A 15,943-nucleotide genomic window follows, 5' to 3' on the forward strand; every position below is an offset into this window, starting at 1 on the left:
CAATATATTGAAACATGAAGTGAGGGGGAGGGGGTGTTCAGAAAAATATAAAATACCCTAAGGGTACCGCTGGCTGGTCCACTAGACTATTTTTTTTATTGTACTTTAGACCCTTAGGGTATTTTATATTTTTCTGAACACCCCCTCCCCCTCACTTCATGTTTCAATATATTGAAATTCAATAAAAGTTTAACGAAAAAAAAATTTAGGAGTATTTTTTCTGTGATTTATATTTTCGGGTTACTCACCTTTGATCGTTTTTTCTGTGATTTGTTTCACATGCTGTTATGTGACCGGAGCATGTGACCCGGAAGTTGCGGCGCTGCCACTGTACTGTATCATATTGTACTGGCGTGCGCCGCATCCGGCGAAAAGCCAGTTGTGTCAGAGCGCCATAACACAGAACGTGTGGGTGTGGCTGTGTTTTAATTGGCCAGCAGAATGGAAGAAAATATGCCCACAAAAGTTTTGGAGGTACACAAATGTTTCACCTTTCTTACAAATGGGTCATGACTTTGGAACGGAGGGGCACAGAAGAAAAAGAAAAAACTGTTCCAGAATCAGAGGAACTACTTCAATTGGAGGAAATACCTAGTTTTAATTAATAAATCCAATGAAAAGTCCCTTTAAATACTTCATTTCTCCCAGAGATTACAGCTGATCGCTCGTAATCCAAGCATAAAGAAAGCAAGAGATCTTTTATTGTATCCGCACTCCGTTCAGTGGCGCACAACAAAGGGTGAGTGTTTGCAGGGGTCTCAGGCCCTCGATCTCCACCAATACGCTGGCATACAAGACAAAAAAAATATTAAATAGTGTATAAAAAAGCAAATAAACTATATTAGAAGTTTGAAAAATTTATATATTTCAGTTTCTCCCTTTTTTTCAAGATTTTAGTTTTCTGTAAACGTTATTTCTTGTTTACATTAAGAAGCTGAAAACCCTCAGAGGCCTACACAGCCGAAAGCTGAGATCTTGAAAATTGATAAGGAACTGAAAATCAATTTTAAAGATGCAGAAATTTAATACAATGATTAAGCCTCGTTTATATAAAACGTTGTGTACAGGGCAAGATACCTACTTTATAGAGGATCAGTTTCCAAATTTCAAAATACAAAAGTACATGTTATTTCATAAATCTTTTAGAGCTGATGAAGCTATTGTACTTACTATGAAAATCCGTGCCAAAACTGTGTCTAAACACAATATTAAAGCCCTGGCTGGATTAATAAAATTTTCATTTTAATATTGGTCAAAAATGCCTTTTAAATAGGGATTTAAAAGCCATTTTTTGTATTAATTTTTAGCATAAGTACACTAGTCTCATCAGGTCTATTTATTTAATATATGCTGTTTCTATTGTGAAATCTGGAGACAGATTAACTTTAAATTTCCCCAAGGATACACAACTAATGTTGCCCAGAAGGTAGAGCATGACAGTCCTGGAATCCTTGTACCATGTACTTCCCCAATGCCAAAATGCAATGTCACACCCTGTGCGCCTCAAAGACACCAAAACCAGCAAGAACCAACCTAAACTATGAGAAATGTAATTACGCCACTCAAACGTCAGGTTTAACCCCTCCTAACCTCCAGGCACAGTAAGGATTAGAACAAAAAAATAAAAAAGGAAAGTCACATTTTCGGTTTTCTCCCATGTGCAGAATTCACACACCCATCGCTCATGTTTTTTCCCTCTTCGTAAAACCTCTCTCTATTTCCTACCAATTAAGTGCAAAAAGCTTTTTCCTCACTAGCAATTATTGTACTTCCGTCAATTCCCGGACCACGAAGGTTTCGAGACATGCCCTAGAGACGATGACCCAAGCCTTAACAGGTCGCACGACGCCTCCGGATCATATCTAAAAATCTTGATAGAGTCGATTTGTAAGAAGAATAAATTTATGTCTTAAAGGGACGTTAAAACTTTAGTGGACATCTAGTGAGCTCATAGATTGGTAGAAATTTGGAAAAGAAATGGGACTAATACCATTTACTAATTAATAGTTAAAGAGGTAGTCCACTACTAGGACAACCCCTTCTGATTCCACGTTTCCCCCAGGTAAAATAATAAAGCCTATGCTCCCCTCCTGTACAGGCACCGTTCCAGAGGTGCCGTGGCTGACATGGCGTTGTGACGTCTTGCAACCCTCGCGTCAAATCAACGCCGGTTTCCTTCTTTCCGCCTTTGGACCAAACGAATAAATCAACAGGAAGTGGCTTCTCTCACTTCCTGTTGGTTGCCCGTTTGGTCCAAAGTCGGCTGGAACAGCATCGGTATGGGTGGTGAGTATAGGCTTTATTATTTTACCTGGGGGAAGATTGGAATCAGAAAGGGTTGTCTTATTAGAGGGGTTGAAAATAAGTTGGGTGATAATTTACTGATCGGTGGTCAGTGGGGGTCCTGTTGCGGGGACCGGCTTCAATCGGCAAAGGGGGGGTAGTTTTGATACAGTGCATTTTCTTGACCGCTGTTCCATTCCTTCCCTATGGGGCTGCAGAGTGGTTTGATGGGTTGTCTCCAGTAGCCGCATAAAAAAAAAGACGGAAAAGCAGTAGGGTGTCCAACCTGTGTGCCATTTTATAACTGGGATATGTTGGGAATAAAATTTAGGACACTCACTGACCAATCCTACGGTTAGGTGATCACTTGTTCTCCATAGACAACCCTATTTAAGAAATTGCTGAGGGGTTTGGGTCTAAATAAAGAAGCGTGGCTTTGGTCGCCTGATATGCCAACACAGGCCGAGCAGTGGGAGAAGGTCTTTGAACGATGACAGGAGTCATCCGGAAACAGCATCACGCAAAGCATGACCTGTGGATAAACACTGCACCCTTTCCGGGAAAGGACATTTTTTTTTTTTGGGAGTGGGGGGGGGATTATCCATGAACGACCATCCATGAAGACAAAAAAGAAAGCTTTGCCCCTCAGATGGCCAGTTTTCACTTGCCAATGATCGGGAACACCATCGGCCGATTACCAGCCCATGCAAAGAGACTTTTATAATGATATATTTAAAAAAATGGATCTCAAATACTCAAAAAAGGCCTAAAAGAATAAATAAAATACAAAAATAGTATCACCCTAAAATGTACAAAAATATCTCAATTGCCAAGAAGCACAAATCCGTATTTTATAAAAGTGTAATTAAAATAAATATTAGGACAAACCAGAAGAAATTATTAAAATCACTCATTTACACAAGGGACAGGACCATTACTCTCAGAACGTAACATTACGATTAGTCTAAGGCAAAGTCAGGGTAGTTCACATGGAAAAGAAAAATATAAATATATACATGCACATAGAATTGTTAATCTGAAATTTGGTGTGCCGAATCCATCCTTGCATCAAGTAGTAGAGAAGTCTTATTTCTTACCCCCTCAACCCATACCGGTAAACTTCCTCAGTGTAATAAGTTACATATTTGGTAAAAATAAGCGTAGGACCAAGATGGGGGAATCCAAACCTAGAGAATTAACCAACCATCCTACTGGAATGTTTGATCGGAGCGTTGAGATCAATGAGATCTGCAACGATCATCTAGTGATCATCGGACATCATCCAACAAGTGGGTATTATTCCACCAGCAGTGTCCGACAGATGGGACCTCCACAATCGCTAGAACGTCACAAGACCAGTGGATAGGTGATTAATGATCTCGGCTCGGATACCCCTTTAAAAGGGATTTTGACTGTACAAGAGCTCAGTTTGGTCACTTATGATCTGGTAAAAGGCCTTTTATTAAAAGTAAACATCAGATTGAAACATGGAGTGGCCCCATACTTCATCCCAAAGGCAATAGTTGTAGATTGTTCGCTTCGCCCTGAAGAAGGTACATTTCACATTTACAATGAGAAGTAAATGAACATAAACACCCCTACGGAGCAGACACAAACCAGTCCAGTGTTGAGAACTCGCGTGACAATCGGGTTCTCCTCCAACATTTTTAAGCATAAAGTTTCATCATCTGCCTCGTCCTTTATGGTTCTTTTATTGGCAGTGGTGCTTTTATACCCACAGAACCAGTCAAAAAACTTTGAGCATCTGCTTTTGTCCTCATTATTAAGCTCCGGGGGCAGCTGTCCCATAAGAGATGCTTGCCCGTTAGAGTAACAATCCACCGGCGTCTCGGCTTCAGAGACGCTTAGGGAACTTATTGGGTTTGGGTCATCTTTGTAAGTCACTAGAAGGTTTACATCCTCAGTTTGGATAGTCTTAATGTGGTCCTCGGACTTTCCGTTCGGAAGCGCAAGTTTTAGAGTTCCTGTAGGAGTAGTGTTTTTCTCATGATCTTTGTAGGAATCCTCAGTCTGCGTTTTTTCTTTTATTGATTTGTTTTTAAGTGCCCAGAAAGTAGTGGTCCTTATTTGTTCTTTCTTTGGAGGCGACGTCAAAAGGCTGACTACGACAGCGATGACAGCGGTGATCCAAAATAGAGCAGTCGCGATGTACATGTAGTGGATGTTTTTAATGAAACCGGGCCGATTGTCTGGTAAGTTGCACTCTGGGGCTCGATAAACAAAAGCCAATACAAGACGGGTTACTCCGAGTACGAAACCTACCATGCCACCGTAAAAAGCCCCTTGTTCATTACATCGCTTCCAGAATATTCCAAGCAAGAACAAAGCTGCAACTGGAGGAGTAAGGTAGTCCGCCACCTCTTGTATGTAAAGGTACATTTGGCCCCCTTGCATTTCCACAATGATTGGAACCCAAGCAATACTGATGACCACCATAAAAGCAACAAACACCCTCCCAACCAGCATAAGCTCTCTAGATGTTGCAGTTTTCCGGATAAATTTGTAGATGTCAAGAGTAAAGATGGTACTTGCACTGTTAAATATGGAGTCTAGATCACTCATAAGGGCTGCGATCATAACCGCCATCATTAGTCCACGCAAACCTACCGGAAGAACTTTCATTACCAATCGTGGATAGGCTATATTAGAGCACCCAGCTCGGCTGCCACAGACTTCCATACAGTGCTCGGGGTTGATGCAAGCAATGTCATCCACAAACATAATTCTAGATATCATCCCTGGAATTACGATTAAGAACATTGGTAAAATTTTTAAAAAGCCGGCCATAAGAGTCGATCCTTTGGCGTGGGAAATATTTTTGGCTGCCAAAACTCTTTGGACGATGACTTGGTCAGCACACCAATACCACACTGAAGCAGGAGTCTGACCCAGAAGAAATCCGGGCCAAGGGATATCTTCATCCGTAGCTTCTCGGAGCATTTTAAGAGAATCGGGTTTTGGCGAGACATCGCATGAGTTAGTGTTGGTAAAATTGTGAGTTAGCAATATGGAGGTGATATTGGGTGTTGCCAACATGTACCTCCTCTTAACCTCTTCAAATCCACCGATTTCCACAAAACTTATAATGGTCAAAGTCAGTGCTCCGACGATCATGAGAAAAGCCTGGAGGGTATCCGTATATATCACCGCAACGAGACCACCGGTGACTGTGAGGAGCGCAGTCATTCCAATGAGTAGGATAACAGATAAGTATAGGTTCCATCCGAGGGATTCTTGGATAAACAATGCCCCGGAATACAAGTCAACAGACAATTTGGTGAAGATGTACAAAATCAAGGACAGTACAGCAAAGTACACCTGGATTCGATGTCCTCCGTAACGTTTCGATAAATATTCCGGCATGGTGTAGACCCCAGAACGTATATAGACTGGAATAAAGACCCATCCAAGGAGCTGCAACAGTAACAAGGCGTTTAGTTCCCACGCACCCACTGCAAATCCACTCGCCGCTCCGGATCCGGAAAGTCCAATGAAATGTTCACTACCAATATTGCTTACAAAAAGGGAGGCACCGATAGCTGCCCAGGTCATGGAACGACCTGCCAGGAAGTATCCGCTGATTGTACTCCTGTTCGATTTCCACATGGCAAAAAATCCAAAACATAATACCAGTACAAAATACAACGCCACAATGGCGATATCAGCTGCTTCCAGTGAAGCCCTCATGATTAGATGGGATGGTCCACGGGTACGTCCAAGTGATTATTTTTTAATAAAATCCTTTAGAAAAACCATACAGGGGGCCTCAGGTCAAAACAGTGCAAAAAAATAAAAAATAATAATCAAGTCTTTGTCCTTTGGTTTGCTTTCTTGGTGCCAGCTCCTGCAATATTCGATGTTTTGCATGCAGTTTTTAGGAAAAACAAAAAATCGTCAATTTCCAAAGCAATCGGCTATTTAACCATGGAAGGAGGACCTATGACAAGGAACCCTGCAAGGCAGCAAAAACAAAAGACAAAGACACAATTAGAAAAGGTAGTCATTGTAAAGACAATGACACTTGAATTAAAAAAAAAAAAAAATAAGATTACAAAGAAGGTTCCGAAAGATCCTGGAGGGTTAATATTATATTACAGCTCTACAGGGGATATAGACGGACACGAGTCAGAAGAGGAGGAGATGGGCGTGGGAGATTTACACATAACTTACAAACCTTTTCCCGGGCGCACGCAGCAATCTAAAAATATGGATTGGATTCCATATTCTACGGAAGATGTAGAAAGCAAAATGGGACGCGGAGAAGATGCAAGAAGGTTCCGAACACCAACGCCCAAAATACAAGATGTCTATGCCATATTGTCAACACACTGAATTGCTGAAATTATTCTTACCATTTGTTAGGTGAATGACTAGCCGAAAAATTTACTTTTTCAAAAAATTTAGGAATTTTTCGCTTTAGCATTAAAACCCCCCATTTTTCCCTAGTAAAAGAGGAGCAGAAGAGTTCAATATTGGAGTTATAGACCTCAACCAAATGTGTTGATGACATTTTGTCAAATTAAGTCGAACAAGGAATACAAAACTACAGTCAGGGCAGGTCTCAGTACCCAGATGGCCAATGGGTGTAGAATGTTTGTGACAGCAATAAGGATGGGGCAAATTGATTCAGATCAGTGATCTGTGGCAGTTACATGTGAACTCTGAGAATCGTTTCCTAACTTCCAGCATCCACAGCTCCTCTTGTGATTAGTCGGCCTGGCGCAACATCATGTTGGTCAGGCCAAAAAGAAGATATTTTATGCCAAGTTGGCTAAAAGAATAACTGTGGATGGTGGGAGGTAGGAGGCGGTTCTCAGGGCTCCGATACAATTCACATGAACTCTAGCAAGCACTTATACAACTGATCATCCAGTCAACAGTAGGATGAGCAAGCCCGAGTCCGAACTCGAACATGCCTGAACAAGCATGCTACCCAATGAACAGTCGTCTAGGGACCCCCATAAACAGACTGTAGGTTGAATGCATCAATTCGGATGACACTCTTCTAATGTGTATGGAGGCCTTTCCTCCATGAAGGGAGACTTTAGAAAGCCACCATATTTTTCGCTTTATAAGACGCACCTGATTATAAGACGCACCCCCAAATTTGGTGAAGGAAAAGAGGGGTTTTTTTTTAATGTTATATGGGGTCCATCTTATAATGCCAGTGTCCGTCTAACAAATCATATAGGGTATATGTCCCTCATAGCCCCCCATCCTAAAATTAGCCCCCTTAATCTGGATATGGCCCCCTTATATTGAATATAGCCCCCTTGTGCTGGCACACGTTCCCCTATGCTGCCTATGGCCCCCTATGTATTGCACACATTCCCCTGTGCTGCCTATGGCCCCCTATGGATTGCACACATTCCCCTGTGCTGCCTATGGCCCCCTATGGATTGCACACATTCCCCTGTGCTGCCTATGGATTGCACACATTCCCCTGTGCTGCCTATGGCCCCCTATGGATTGCACACATTTCCCTGTGCTGCCTATGGCCCCTTATGGATTGCACACATTCCCCTGTGCTGCCTATGGCCCCTTATGGATTGCACACATTCCCCTGTGCTGCCTATGGCCCCCTATGGATTGCACACATTTCCCTGTGCTGCCTATGGCCCCCTATGGATTGCACACATTTCCCTGTGCTGCCTATGGCCCCCTATGGATTGCACACATTTCCCTGTGCTGCCTATGGCCCCCTATGGATTGCACACATTTCCCTGTGCTGCCTATGGCCCCCTATGGATTGCACACATTCCCCTGTGCTGCCTATGGCCCCCCTATGGATTGCACACATTCCCCTGTGCTGCCTATGGCCCCCCTATGGATTGCACACATTCCCCTGTGCTGCCTATGGCCCCCTATGGATTGCACACATTCCCCTGTGCTGCCTATGGCCCCCTATGGATTGCATATGTTCCCCTGTGCTGCCTATGGCCCCCTATGGATTGCACACATTCCCCTGTGCTACATATGGCCCCCTATGGATTGCATACGTTCCCCTGTGCTGCCTATGGATTGCACACATTCCCCTGTGCTGCATATGGCCCCCTATGGATTGCACACATTCCCCTGTGCTGCCTATGGCCCCCTATGGATTGCATATGTTCCCCTGTGCTGCCTATGGCCCCCCATGGATTACACACATTCCCCTGTGCTGCCTATGGCCCCCTATGGATTGCATACGTTCCCCTGTGCTGCCTATGGATTGCACACATTCCCCTGTGCTGCCTATGGCCCCCTATGGATTGCATACGTTCCCCTGTGCTGCCCATGGCCCCCTATGGATTGCACACTTTCCCCTGTGTTAGATATCGCCCACATGCTGCTGCCCATAGAAAAATAAAACACTCTTTCCTTACCTCCTCCAGCGCTGATCTCCCTCCTGTCTCCCTCCGTGCTTCTGTTCCTCCACTTCCTGGTTCTTGCTGCCGGTCATGTGATCGGCACAGCAGAGTGATATCATCTATGCGTGCCTGACCACAGTGGAAGCAGGGACACCGGGGAGAAACGCTGTAGGGGGTAAGTAAAGCTTTTTTTATTTTAGGATGAGCAGCAGCATGGGGGCCATATCTAACACAAGGGGGGCATGGGCCATCACAGTGGGACGCAGGCTCATATAATATGCACCGCTGCCCCAGCCCGTCACTGCGGTGCGGTTTCAGCACCACGGTGATGGACAGCGGCTGTGCATATTATATGAGCGGGAGCAGGAGATCCAACGCTGCCGCCCGCAGCATTCACCTGCCCCCAGCAGCGCTCCAGAGCGGACCCTGTGTAATATATATTACACCCTCCCCCCCGTATATTCGGCTTATAAGACGCACCCCTTACTTTCCCCCAAAATTTGGGGGGAAAAAAGTGCATTTTATAAAGCGAAAAACACGGTATATAAGATCGCCAATCAAGCTCCAAAAATTTGTCACCTTGAGAAGACTGTTCTTATGTATGTAGAAACCTTAACTTCTTGTGTTGTTTTTGATCATTGTCTATATAAAAGATTTTATTATCTGACCTTAATGGGTTCTTGGAGGGTCTAAGAAGTCCACCCCTACTCTACAGGAGGGTTGCCAATGAGACTCACATTTTTAGCTGGCAACTAACTTTTTAGTAGGATCCTAATGATGTTTTTAGGAGCTATAATGGTTTAGCTACTAACAGTGGGCCCCCAGACTCACCTACACTTGCCTTTCCATACTCCAAAAATTCTATTACTCCAACACTTATAAGACTGCACACTGAAAAACAATTTCACTATTGGGACCAGTGGCACCTCATTTTTGGAAAACCAAAATTAAATTTTATATAGAAGTTCATCTTCTCATGACCGGTACCCAATAATCTAAAAAATGTTTGGAAAAAGCTACAGCACTACACAAAAACCTTGGATAACAATCGATATCGCTGTTCTTGGACACCCCCCTTTAGCACAGCCCTCAGATTCTTCCCTTTCCGGGATAGTGCAAGGTTATGACTCCAAGGTGTTAGACCATTGTAATAAATACATCCCTTACAACATAGTCTTTTGGGTCTGGTTTTTTTTACGATTGGGATAGTGTTTTACATATAAAAGGGGGGTAAACACTATTAAAAAAAAACAAACATTGCTGAGGCAAGAGAGGACCTTGCCCATAAAAGCTAACAAACAAAAGAAGAGCAAATAGCCAAACTTAGTACCCATAGATGGTCTAGAAAGAAAGAAATGATCCACTGATATCAGTGTGTTTGGATGACTTTAGTCTAATGTGAATGGGGGGCCTTAAAAGGGTTGATCGGTTAAAAGAAGTTATTGCCCACCCGTAGGATACGTGATAACTTGTTGATCGGTGGGAGTTTGAATGCTGGATCCCACAAAAATGATGCCCCCCAATGAGCGAGCATTCTTGATAAGAAATACTGAAACATTTTAGCTAAAAATTCAGCTGCACATAAAGCTCCCGAGTCATGATCTGCGCTCGGAAGTTAAAACCTGCAAAATGGACATTTTTTTTAATGCGATATAATCTGTACTTAGGATGTAAAACCTCTTTTCGTGCCTTTATTAAAAAAAAAAAAAAAAAATCACATAATTAAGGATTAGGAGCTGCTGCCCTTGCAGGGAAAATGATTGCAAGAACTGGAGCCAAGATCTTATTAAAACGAACCTGCCGACACTGATCCTCACACGGTGCCCCCGAAGACCTAAAGACTGGTGAATGGACCTTCCGACACGGATTCTCACATAGTGCCCCCGGAGACCTAAAGACTGGTCATCAGGGGGAATAAAAGAGGTCTTCTGCTGGTCATCAAAACATTTCTCAAAAATATGTCTAACCCTAAGGTCCCATATCAGACGACTTGTGAACGATGAAATCTTTCCTTTCAGTCGTTTTCTATGTCAAGTTGTTAAAAGTTCTACAGAAAAACTTTTCAGAAACCGTTTGACAACCAGTACGTTCATCACTGAAGGTGGTCACTTTGCCATCTGTCTTGGTATATTAGCCAGTAAGGACTTAAAAGGGGTCGTGGGGGCAGAGGGGAGCTGTACCGAACGGCAAAACAGGGACTCTTATCCCCAGTACAAAAGAAAGCGGCAGATTGGACGCTTGACGCCGCTCAATTCGTGGTCTACGGGGCTGCCGGAAAAAAATCTGAGTGTAGCCCCCATACTCCATCATGAAGGAAGATAATGTAAGGGATATAAAACTGGTCCCTCAACAGTAAGACTATGTCCACGTTACATTTCAACCACACGTTTGTGGTTCCGGTAGGGGCTTCTGTCTATAATCCTGAAAAAAAACAGGGACTTGGATGGGACCCCCAACGGAGCAATCCACCGTAATGAGGCAGCCGGAGGCACCTTGCACTCCATCTGGCCTCCGTTCGGTCGTTTTTAGGTGCGGTTGACCCCTCCATATAATGCAGGTACCGGCTGTATTATACAGCTGCAGTTTATCCCATTAGATGCTGCCATCAATCGTGACAGTGGCATTTAAGAGGTTGGAAATGGGGTAGGTGTGCCTTCTGACACCAGCCAACCTTCTTGCAAAATGATAGATGCCCCCGTGTCCGCCATGTTTGTACACCCAAGAAGTCTTGCCCTCGGCTGGGCTTCATAGATCTGTAATTATACAATACACTGCACTATTACCGTAAGGCTGCAGCCACACAGGCATTAACGCGAGTAAATCGCATGACACTCAGCTGCCGCTCTGAGGGCGTGTAAGCCGAGTGTCATGCGATTGTCATGCCACTGTGCTGCAATCCTGCGATCCCAGCACAGCCGCGGAGGAGAGGGAGGAGTAATCACCCTATCTCCTCCACTGTCAGATGATGCGATTATTGCACTTCACACGCATTACACTATAGTAACGCTAGTGCAATGCAATGTTTTTCTCGCACCCATAGACTTGTGTTGGTGCGAGTGAAGACGGATCGGATTCCACCCATAGCATGCTGCGATTGTTTTCTCGATCTGATAAGGGCTGAGAAAAAAAATAAATAAAAATCGCTCATTGGAGTGGCGCCATAGGGTAACATGGGTCCGGGTGCAATGCGATTTTTTATCGCATTGCACTCGCTCAGTCTTTCTCACCGTGTGTGCTCAGCCTTACACAGCGCATTGTACACGTGATCGCAGGTGTAAGGCAGAAGGGGAAAAATATTTAAAAAAAAAAATAAAAAATCATCAATATTTTCTCAGAAATTTTTAAAAAAAGTTATAATTTCATAATATATTTACCCCATAAGGTGAACACCAAAATATATATATATTAATTATATATACAGTATTTATTTACAGCGCCACCAATCCAGCTATTGCAATGTCTGGTACTGATCATTTCAGGGCCACACAGCTACAGAACACAGATATAATGTATGGATATGAGGGTCTGGCACAGTGTACGGGGTGGTGGGGGGCCAAAGGGGCACAGCATATGGGAGGGCACACTGCAAGGGTGGGGAGCAAGGGTGGGGAGGAGGAAGGGGCTGTAGTGTACAGCGGGACAGGACACTAAAACTATACTAGGGGCTATGTCATTCTATACGTGAAGCTCTGAGTGTCACAGTGGGGCTGTGACACTGTACACGGGGGGCACGAGCCGCTGACACTGTATTGGGGTTCCAACACTGTACAAGGGAAGCCCTATCACTGTACACGTGGGGTTTGACTCTGTACATAGGGGGCCACTGACACTGTGCACATGGAGGGGCTGACACTGTAGTGGGGCTCTGCCAATGTACGGGGGGGGGGGGGGGGGGGGGAGGGGTTTCTAGCTCTATACATTTGGGGCCACTGACACTGTACATGGGGGGGGGGTCTAGCTCTGTACATAGGGGGCCACAGGTTTCTAGCTCTGTACATTGGGGGCCACTAACTACACGGGGGGGGTTCTAGCTCTGTACATTGGGGGCCACCAACACTGTACATGGGGGGGGGGTTCTAGCTCTGTACATTGGGGGCCACCAACACTGTACATGGGGGGGGGTTCTAGCTCTGTACATTGGGGGCCACTGACACTGTACAAGGGGGTCTAGCTCTGTACACGGGGGGGGTTCTAGCTCTGTACATTGGGGTACACTGACACTGTACACAGGGGGGTTCTAGCTCTGTACATGGGGGTCACTGACACTGTAAAGGGGTGCTATAACGGGGGGCTCTGGTTCTGTGTACAAGGGGCGCTATACACGGGGGGCTCTGGCTCTGTGTACAAGGGGCGCTATACACGGGGGGCTCTGTGTACAAGGGGCGCTATACACGGGGGGGCTCTGGCTCTCTGTACAAGGGGCGCTATACACGGGGGGGCTCTCTGTACAAGGGGCGCTATACACGGGGGGGCTCTGGCTCTCTGTACAAGGGGCGCTATACACGGGGGGGCTCTCTGTACAAGGGGCGCTATATACGGGGGGGCTCGGGCTCTCTGTACAAGGGGCGCTATACACGGGGGGGCTCTCTGTACAAGGGGCGCTATACACGGGGGGGCTCTCTGTACAAGGGGCGCTATATACGGGGGGGCTCGGGCTCTCTGTACAAGGGGCGCTATACACGGGGGGCTCTGGCTCTCTGTACTAGGGGCTGTCGCTGTGCACACACTACAATGAATGAATGGCGGCAGTGACGGTCAGTACGGGGGGCATTGTGCGGAGCTCAGCCCCGGGCACTGCGCTCAGGGGTCCTATCCCGGCAGCCCGGACCCTCTCACTCCCGAGCTCCGGGGCCCCGGGTGTTACACGCGGCTCAGGCGCCCGCAGCCGCCAATCACTGCTGAGCACGTTGTCCTGTCAGGAAGGAAGCGGCGCCTGCACTCACCCGCTGCATGGCCTTCAGGATCAGCGCCATCTCGTACCGAGGCATGTGCGTGGCTGAGGCGGGAGCGGCGGGGACAGCTCTGCTCCGAGGTGACGGCTCAGCCCCGACTCCGGAGAACGGTGCCCGGGATACACGAAGGACACAGCGAAGTCCCGGCTCCTCCCCCTGCTACGCCCCCTCCCTGGCCCCGCCCCTTCCTCTCCGCCCGGCGCTCCAGCCCCTCCCTCCTCCTGTCAGCGTCTCACACCCTCCATCCATGTGCGAGAAATGTGCGGAGCTCCCCATATATATAATGTACAGAGCTCTCCATATACAGTATATACAGTACAGAGCTCCCCATATATATAATGTACAGAGCTCTCCATATACAGTATATACAGTACAGAGCTCCCCATATATATAATGTACAGAGCTCTCCATATACAGTATATACTGTACAGAGCCCACTATATATAATGTACAGAGCCCCCCATATACAGTATATACTGTACAGAGCTCCCCATATATATAATCTACAGAGCTCTCCATATACAGTATATACTGTACAGAGCTCCCCATATATATAATGTACAGAGCCCCCTATAAATATATATATATAATATACAGAGCTCCCCATATATATAATGTACAGAGCTCTCCATATACAGTATATACAGTACAGAGCTCCCCATATATATAATGTACAGAGCTCTCCATATACAGTATATACTGTACAGAGCCCACTATATATAATGTACAGAGCCCCCCATATACAGTATATACTGTACAGAGCTCCCCATATATATAATGTACAGAGCTCTCCATATACAGTATATACTGTACAGAGCTCCCCATATATATAATGTACAGAGCCCCCTATAAATATATATATAATATACAGAGCTCCCCATATATATAATGTACAGAGCTCTCCATATACAGTATATACAGTACAGAGCTCCCCATATATATAATGTACAGAGCTCTCCATATACAGTATATACTGTACAGAGCCCACTATATATAATGTACAGAGCCCCCCATATACAGTATATACTGTACAGAGCTCCCCATATATATAATGTACAGAGCTCTCCATATACAGTATATACTGTACAGAGCTCCCCATATATATAATGTACAGAGCCCCCTATAAATATATATATAATATACAGAGCCCCTCATAAATATAATGTACAGAGCTCTCCATATACAGTATATACAGTACAGAGCTCCCCATATATATAATGTACAGAGCTCTCCATATACAGTATATACAGTACAGAGCTCCCCATATATATAATGTACAGAGCTCTCCATATACAGTATATACTGTACAGAGCCCACTATATATAATGTACAGAGCCCCCCATATACAGTGCCTACAAGTAGTCTTCAACCCCCTGCAGATTTAGCAGGTTTGATAAGATGCAAATAAGGCTGGTTTCACACTACGTTTATTTAACATCCGTCCATAACGTTTTTTTAGCGGAAAAACGGATCCAGTGCAAATGCGTTTTCACTTCAATGCATTTGCAATGGACTCGCGTCCACCTGCGTTTGCGTGCGTTAGACACAGGATCCGTACTTTTGCGTTATTTTAACATGTTTCAAAAACGCTACTTGTAGCGTTTTTTACCTTTGTCAAAATAACGCATCTCACAGGATCCTTCACATTGCGCCGCGAGCTGCAATGCATTTCAATGAGCACTGGATCCTGCCTAGCAGAATGCGTTGAGTTGCGTTGTAACAGGATCCTGCTTTTGTACTGAGCATGCCCAGAAAGTACTGAGCATGCACAGAACCAGTCTCACGTGATCTGTCTCTCCTCCTCCTCCCTCCCTCACCCTCTCTATCTCTGTCTTTCCCCCTTCCACCCCTCCCTCTCTCTCCCACCTGAGAGCTGCAGACACTCGTAACCAAGATCAATATCGGGTATCCAAGCCCGATGTTTACCTTGGTTACGAGCGTCTGCAGCTGTCAGAAGCCGGCTCCCAGTCTGGCACGTTTAGTTCCCCTCACTCCCAATCACATGACTCCAATGCCCGCCCCTAAACATCCAGTGACAGGATCCTGCAAAATAACAGATGCGTTAGCATGCGTTTTTTGCTGTAAAAGCAGGATCCGCTTTTGCAGCAAAAAAACGTTCCTGACGCATGTTAAAAAAACGTAGTGTGAAACCAGCCTAAGTTAGAGCCTGCAAACTTCAAACAAGAGCAGGATTTATTAACAGATGCATAAATCTTACAAACCAACAAGTTATGTTGCTCAGTTAAATTTTAATAAATTTCCAACATAAAAGTGTGGGTCAATTATTATTCAACCCCTAGGTTTAATATTTTGTGGAATAACCCTTGTTTGCAATTA

The 15,943-nt window shown here is 45.0% G+C and overlaps 2 protein-coding genes across 2 annotated transcripts in view; both read right to left on the reverse strand.

Moving 5' to 3' along the window:
- Positions 1-13,682, reverse strand: part of MRPS6 (mitochondrial ribosomal protein S6) — a 64,214-nt gene extending 50,532 nt beyond the window's left edge. The window contains exon 1 of the mRNA XM_075335000.1: positions 13,598-13,682. Within this exon, the coding sequence (XP_075191115.1) occupies positions 13,598-13,642 (45 nt within the window). The 5' untranslated portion in view covers positions 13,643-13,682. The remainder of the gene's footprint in view (positions 1-13,597) is intronic.
- SLC5A3 (solute carrier family 5 member 3) lies at positions 206-13,686 on the reverse strand. Its single transcript, XM_075334999.1, has 2 exons — positions 13,598-13,686; positions 206-6,256 (listed from the first exon to the last, which is right to left on the reverse strand). Exon 2 carries the CDS (start codon positions 5,989-5,991, stop codon positions 3,850-3,852), a length of 2,142 nt encoding a protein of 713 aa, XP_075191114.1. The 5' UTR covers positions 5,992-6,256; positions 13,598-13,686; the 3' UTR covers positions 206-3,849.
- Positions 13,687-15,943: the final 2,257 nt, after the last annotated feature.

Source organism: Anomaloglossus baeobatrachus, chromosome 2 (assembly GCF_048569485.1).
Source record: "Anomaloglossus baeobatrachus isolate aAnoBae1 chromosome 2, aAnoBae1.hap1, whole genome shotgun sequence".
In the NCBI taxonomy this organism is placed as follows: Eukaryota; Metazoa; Chordata; class Amphibia; order Anura; family Aromobatidae; genus Anomaloglossus; species Anomaloglossus baeobatrachus.